Below are 7,702 nucleotides of genomic sequence, written 5' to 3'. Positions count from 1 at the left end.
CCCACTCCACGTTATCTGAAAACCCTGCCAGGTTATTTCAGGTAACCAGAGTTTTTATATAACCAGCAATCCCCTTACCCCAGGGATGCAGGATAACAGAGATTTTACTGTACTTAGAGAACTAAAGGCAGATGGCAGGTCTGGATAGCAACATGGGATGCCTGTAGATGCGTGGAGGCTGCTGCACTGCACTGAAATTACAGCGCGTTGGAGCAGACATGAGCATGCTAATTAGTATGCCTCCAGCGGCCTCTGTGTCTCATGTATCAGCATCCCCACACTTCAAAGTAATAGCAAGGGTACTTTAACTAAAGCTCGTTTGAGGAGCTTTAGTTAAAGCACCCCCAGTGCTATTGTGAAGCATGGGGACACAGATACACGAGACAGGCACTGTAGGTGCATTAATTAGAGCATCCCTCCCACCCCATTCCCAGAGCATGTGTAAAGATGCCCTTAGAGACTGGTTCAGAGAGGCATAAGCTTCTGTAAGAAACTTTGTCAGATGAATCCACTTGACTTCAAACTAACATGGCTAACTACCTCTCTCTACTTGGAAATAAAGTTTAGTTCATTCTCATCTTCCAACATTTTAGAAACATTTTAGTAAATATAATCTATAGAAGGGTTTTTAAACCTTTTTTGAGCAGTGTACCTCTGGTGGGTGGTCAAGAAGCTGGGGGAGGAGGGTATTTAGCAGCTGGTTGGAGCTGGGGAAGGAGGGTAGTGGCAGCCAGTCGTGAGGGGTGGGGAGTGGTGGTGGCCACCTCTTGCAAGCTTCTCCCCCAGCTGACTGGGATGTTCAGCTCGCAGAGGGGCACCACTGCCCTCGCCCTGCCCTGGCCTAGCCCTGCTTCTGAGGCAGCGGCATTAGGTGGTGGTGCTCTGTCCCCGCCCGCCCGTGCATACCCCCTGGGACCTCTCAAAGTACCCCAGGGCTATGCATATGTACTCCTAGTTGACAATCCCTGATCTATAGTTTATAGGATACTTAATTTTTTTTTACATGCTCTGCAGATCTTGTTCGTATATAAGGTTAATAATTCATGAACCATTATATCCTATCTTAATACAATTTAAAAATCTCTTCCTTTTTTAATGCAGTTCTGTTCCTTACCATATCCAGTGGGCACAGCAAAAATGTTCTTTGCTTAGTCTGGTTCCCCAGTGTGAGCCAGTAAAGTTGAGAGGAGCCTTGCTTACTGCATTTGCAAGGGATGGACTTTTGCTGGCAGTAGCTATGAATCAGAATGATCCAAAGGTATGAATGGTATTCAGGTTATCAACAATGTAATCCTGTAAACTAAAATGACCTTCGTAAACTTCTATGGAATTAACCCTTAGATAGACTTTCTATTAATTCATATCCATGTTTATAGCTTAAAAAAAATCTTTTAAAAAGCATTCCTCTCAGAAAAATGGATAATCTTCCTGACTTTCAAAAGACCAGTATTTGGTATAGAAATCCACTTCAAATATCATCTCATCTCTAACCTCCCATTACTAAGGCAGACAAAACTCTTGGGGTAGAAGCGATAACTTTTATTAGACCAACTAAATAATAGCAAAAAAATTTATTTCTTTGCAGGCTTCCAGGCCCAAAAACCCTTTGTCAGGCATAGGAGAATTGAAAGATTGCAAAAGTTCTCCCAGGTAGAAAAGAAGCTTTGTCTTGCACAGGGGAGGTCAGGTTTGTTAGGGTTCTCCTGGGTTTCACAGTCCATGTGTAAAATAAATAAATAAAAAATGGAAGGTTATTTGGGTCCAAAACCTTGCAAAGAAAGAAATGTTTTTTGCCATTGTTTAGTTGGTCTAATAAAACATATTGTTTTTCTACCCCAAGAGTTTTGTCTGCCTCTGCTTTTTAGACCAACACAGTTATAACCTATATCCCTAAAATATGGAAGATATCATAATTAGCCATTTGGAAATGTAAACTTCATTGCTAAACAGGAAAGAAGCAAAATTCAGCTCCCTCCCTGATGTCTGACACCTTCAGGGAAGAAGCCTGATGGATACAGCCTTGTCTCAGCCTAATTTGCCCAAGTCACAGAACAATTTTTCACAAATGGGCTTTGAAACCCAGGGGACTTTGAAACCCTACCATCCTTTACCTCCCCTGTGCAAAATGAAGTTTATTTTCTACTTGGGAGAACTTTTTAAATCATTGAACTCTCCTCTGACTGACAAAAAGGGTGTTTGAGCCCAAAAGCTTGCAAAGAAAGATTTTTGTTTGTTTGTTTGTTTTGCTACTGTTTAGTTGGTCTAATAAAAGGTATTGTTTCTACCCCAAGAGTTTTGTCTGCCTCTGCCTTTTTAGACCATCACAACTACAACCTATATCCCTCCCATTACTAAGGCACTTGCTTTGTCTGCCCCTTTTCATATTATCTACAACAAATTACACACAGAAAAAACCTGTTTTGCAAGAACATTAACACTGCAAAGTCAAGCACTTTTGAAAGTTAATAAATACCAGAATGTTACCCCTGTAATCTTACTTATGCCTTTTTAAGTTTATGCATTATGGCATGTTCTCCAATTACATGATTACATACTCTTTTTAATACTTAGCACTTGCATCGGTGCACAAAATGAAAAGAGCTCAGTGAATTAACAAGCTACTCAGTATTTTGCTTTATTTTGAATATTCAGCATGTATGCACAAGGTGAGGCTGGGAGAACATAGTGTGCAGTCATGGCATTCAAGGTTGTATTATGTTTATGCCTAAAACAGGGGTGGGCAATTATTTCAGGCAGAAGGTCACTCACTGAATGTTGGCAAGCCATCAAGAGCCGTATGACCGGCAGCCGGGGGCAGATATATATTAATTTTCTACATTTTTTTTTTTTTAGGGGCCCTGCGGGCCAGAGTGGCCTGGTGGGCCACATCCCACCCAGGGGCCGCATTTTGCCCACTGCTGGCCTAAAAAGACCTAATAAAAGATATACAGGTAGCTTAAGAGTCTTGTAGGGTAACTGTATCTGTATAATTGACTAGATGAGAACAAACTGAAAAATATCAGCAACATAATTTTGAATCGTAGCATGTGCATGAGTCACCAGTAGAGTTGGAAGCTTTTGGACCCATAGGACAGAGCTCTGTCACTTGACCTAATGGAGTAACTGCTAGCAGGTTGTCAAGATATATGTGGACTAGCCACTGAAAGGATATGGTTACTTGTAGTGTAGAGAAAAACAATGCATCTTTCCCTGATCATGTTTTTGGAGATGGCTAGAATCCTTCATCTGAAACTTGCCAAAAAATTCAGCCAGATTCAGATACCTGCCCTTAATTTTCAAGGGTAGAAATATGTTGAGATGTTAAACATATATTATTTATGATCAATTGTGGCCATAGTATTAGTGCATATATTAATGTTTCCAGTGCAGTAAATCAAAGACTCAATTTAGTGTTAAGATAACATTTTAATCAATTTATTTTCTTATTTTTCTCCTTAGGCAACTCGGATTTTGTTCTTAAACACATTGAATTTAATTACTGTTTCTGGCAACCTCAAAGGATGTAGTAGCAAGAATCATGTGGCTCCATCCAAGTTTATCAGGTCAGTGTGTGAAGGAATTTTATTTGCTTTTTTTCCCCAAAACTGTTATTCAAAATGCCATGAGTTAACAGAAATGTAGAATCATAAAAGTCTTTTAATTTTCTTCTATCTTTGCCAGGTCATACTGGGTAGCTGACATGAGCTGGACTCATAATAGCCTTTTTTTGGTTTGCATGTTAAAGCGTGGTTCGTTTCTCTTACTGACTCGTATGGGTGAATTACTGACGTCGGTTACTTCTGGCTGCTCCATAGAATTTGGACCAGCAGAGTTTATTCCTTTACATCCACTCATAACATACAGGTGAGACTGTTTAAAAATGTAGAGGGGTTTTGATGTGGGGTTTTTTCTGTCACTTATCAGATCTTTTTTTCTTACATGTTTTTAAATACAGTTTCATCCTTCAGATTCAGCGTTTTGCTTTCTATGTGTCTTTCTTCTCAATATCTGTTTCTCATTCATAGTTCTCTTCTATTTCTTATAATGGCTTTATCCTGCTGAAAAATTGACATTGTGGCAATGTAAGTATAAGCAATTTTTTCCTTTTAGGAACAGTTATATTTTTAAAATATTTCTAAGGTTAATATGAGCAGGTATCTTCATGCTGTTCAGTCATCAGGAGAAAAAGTCAGTTTTATAAATGTAAAAAAAAAAAAGATTTTTTAAAATTTAAGGGTAACTTAGCTCTTATAATTTTTGTTTTAAATTTATTTTAACATTCAAAATATGAAAACTTATTTCCACACCCATATCTAATAATTACAAGCTGTGGTCTGCAGTTCTAGATATTTGCATGAACAACAGCTAGATATTTAAATATGCTTTTGCAACCCCAGATCCTTAAATTTCACATGAGACTTCTCACTCAAGTTAGAATTGTAGAGGTGGATGCATTTCTTTGTTGGGCCTCAGCAATCTCATGTTTTGAAACAGCCTGGAAAGTTAACAAAAGGAAGTTGTACGTGTGCTATATAAAATGTATTTAACTTTTGATTAAAGGTACAAAACATTACACATTTTAAGTATGCACAAAGGAATCATTTTCAGTATTCTTGTGTGAATTTGCTTGCGTTAATAAAAGATTCTGACTGTTTGTATGGACTGAAAAGAGGTAAATGTCACACACTACTAAAGTAGTCAACTCTTTTTCTATATTCATCTTGTCAGTGATTTTTACATCATCCTATCAAGTATGGTATTGTATGCTTTGAGTAGCATGTCGTTTGTGGCAAGTTTTTTTTATATTTTTTCAGGGAATAAAATTAAATGAACCAACTCCTGTTAATGCACAGTACTACTGAGTTCCTTCTATAAAGTCCTTCCGTAAAGCCTGTGTACTAGAAATTATAGGGCATCGTGCATTCTTGTAACTGTTATGTGCATATGTACAAAATATTTGCTGGCCAAGAACTAACAAAAACCTTATCTTACATGCAAGTAGGCATCACAGGATTTTCTTATACTGGTTGATTTTTAAAATCAGATTTATGTATACACAAAAAAAATATTTTTAATTGTAATTGTGTTGCTTATTTTGTACATGCAGCTACTCTTAAAGATTTTCTTAATATTTTAGCTGTTGAGGAGTGGGAATAACTCCTTCCTCATTGTGACAGGGGGCTAGCCCAAGGCCGGTCTAATCATTGGCCTGCTCTCCTGTTGAGGGCAGTCTGTCCACCTGCCTTGCCTTTGTAACTTTGGAAGTAGTTTATAGGCAGGAGGCTGCCCATTTAATGCCCAATGCCAAAGGCGTAATACACGGCTCCATAGCATCCCTACACCATGTCCCGTGCATTGTAGATGGCATTCCTATGTGGCTCCGGCCCCACAATGGTTCTCACAGTCTGCCCGCCTGGTGTTCAGACCTCACCTGGATCCATCCTCCTCAGATGGTCTAACTTCCGTCTTCATTCTGGGCTGCGAAACTCCCAAGGCTTCTTTTCCTCTCGGCAGTGGCCCCCTCTGGGACCTCTGGCCTCATAGGCCCTGACCTTGGCTCTAGGCCAGTCAGAACTCCTGGCTTTGACCATCCCTCACAGTGTGCATCCTTGCCCTTTGACCATTCTGGTCCTGGCCCCAGCATTGACCAGTTGAGGGTTTCCTAGCTAGGTTCCTGAGCAGCTGGCCCTCTCCCTCTCATAAAGATCTGCCTTCTCAGGCCCCTCTAAACACAGCTCACTATCTCTAACGCCAGCCTATGCGCAGTCCTTCAGGCCCACCCATGTGGACCCTACTCTATGCAGCCCATGCATGGTCCTTCAGGCTCCCCATACAGACCCTACTTTACTCGGTCTACTCACACATACCTCCTCACTGGGGCTACAGGCCTTACACCCCTTAGGCCTCAGGCCTTTGATGACCTGCCTGGACCCCTCACCTGGTCCCTCTACAGGGTAACCCACCAGGTCATGGGGGTTGAGGCTGTTTGGCACCCCATACTCATCTTTCACCTGGGAGGCACTGGTGTGGCACTTCCTGGGGACCCCTCTCCCACCCGTCAGCCATCCCACACCATCCAACTCCAGCAGGTTTTAGGTCATTCCCCAGGACTGGGAACCTCCTCCAGCCCCATAGTTACTACCCTTGACCTCCAGGTGCTCTGGGAGCAGCAGATCTCCAGCTGGGCATTGTTATTCCTATAGCAACTGCAATCTCAGCCCTGAGGGGCTGGGTTTACACTGAGGCTGCCCAGCCCCATCCTCCAATCCAGGAGCCCTCTTGCAGTTGTGTAACTGCTTCTTTAGGCCACACTGCACCTACCAGCTGCTCCACAGCCTGGTGCCTGCTACTTCAAGGTTTGAGCAAAGGTGTCCTGCCACACTCAAAATTTGGAAACATAAGTCACATTCTGCTATTATGTTCAAGACGCTGTGTTTATAAATATTTTTGTGGAATGGCTGAAGAGTTCGTTTTTTAAATACCCATGAATTTCTGTCGTCTTCATTAATTTACACACATGATCTCTTTATTTGTAGTTATTTGATCTTCATCTTGCAAAGGCTTACCATGCTGTGTGATTAATATTAATGATGAATCATCTAGTAAAGTCTTTTCAGGATCAGCACCTTATATAATATCGTACACTTATGTGATATTATAATATGGCAATATCTGCATAACAGATGCATGATACCACTGTTTTGCTCTGGTAGCAGCTAATTAGGGTTTAAAAGGCCTGTTAGTATTTTCTAATTATTTTGTTATGCCTTAATGGCATATTAGTATTTTCGGATTATTTTATGATATAATGACGTTTTATGCTTGCTATAGTTTATATTTTGGTATTAATTTGTTATCCTGCCTTTTTTTTTTAATTCCCCTGTATAAATTGCAAAAAATTTGTTTTTAAGTAAAATACTTCTGATGCATTCATTTTACACTTAATGCGCATGTCAGTTGCTTGTTTATTTTTTCTAATGTATTTTTATTTCATTTGCCAGGTCACAACAGTTCATGTCTCAAAAATCCACTCAGTCTCTTGGTTCATCAGCTTCTGAAAATGATCTAATGAGACAGAGATTTTCTGTAACGGCACACCCAAGACTACCGTACCTCATTTTCTCTGATGGGTATATGGTTACAGTTCTTAGGTTTGTTGATAATCTTTCACCATCAGGATTTATAAGGTCACTTCTGCTTGATTCAGCCCAGAAGCTTGAAAGAGTACATCAAGGCCTGATGATATCTAAGGTACTTTTGTTTTTGTTTTTTTTCTTGGATGCTTTTTTTAAAAAAGTTGATGATTTTCTTTTGGCTGAAGAGGAAAACAGGGTTTAAACAATGTCACCTGTTTTAAACAAAGTATTGTAAAACACTTTGCAGAGGCAACTGAGCAGTCATGTACTTGCTTAGTGTTTACATAGTTTAAGTAACAGAACAAAGATGGCACAAGATCAGATGGCTACAATTTGATTATGAACAAATTCAGACTAGAATTTAGAAGAAAATTAGAGGGGTCAAGATTTGCAACAGTCTTTCAAACATAGTAGTGGGTGCATAGAACCTGATTAACACCGGTGGGTGGAGAATTGGCTGGAGGGTCGCACCCAGAGAGTCGTGGTGGATGGGTCGGTTTCGACCTGGAAGGGTGTGGGCAGTGGGGTCCCGCAGGGCTCGGTCCTTGGACCGATACTCTTTAATG

The 7,702-nt window shown here is 40.4% G+C and overlaps 1 protein-coding gene across 5 annotated transcripts in view; it reads left to right on the top strand.

Moving 5' to 3' along the window:
* CUNH5orf42 (chromosome unknown C5orf42 homolog) overlaps positions 1 to 7,702 on the top strand; it is a 102,754-nt gene that overhangs the window by 8,763 nt on the left and 86,289 nt on the right. For all 5 annotated transcript variants that reach the window (XM_019531977.1, XM_019531976.1, XM_019531975.1 and 2 more), the window contains exons 6-9: positions 1,102 to 1,258; positions 3,460 to 3,563; positions 3,682 to 3,864; positions 7,002 to 7,251. In XM_019531977.1, the coding sequence (XP_019387522.1) occupies positions 1,102 to 1,258; positions 3,460 to 3,563; positions 3,682 to 3,864; positions 7,002 to 7,251 (694 nt within the window). The remainder of the gene's footprint in view (positions 1 to 1,101; positions 1,259 to 3,459; positions 3,564 to 3,681; positions 3,865 to 7,001; positions 7,252 to 7,702) is intronic.

The sequence above is a fragment of the Crocodylus porosus genome, unplaced genomic scaffold (genome assembly GCF_001723895.1).
Source record: "Crocodylus porosus isolate Cpor-Errol unplaced genomic scaffold, CroPor_comp1, whole genome shotgun sequence".
Lineage (NCBI taxonomy): Eukaryota > Metazoa > Chordata > Crocodylia > Crocodylidae > Crocodylus > Crocodylus porosus.
This window is presented reverse-complemented; position numbering and strand designations above follow the sequence as displayed.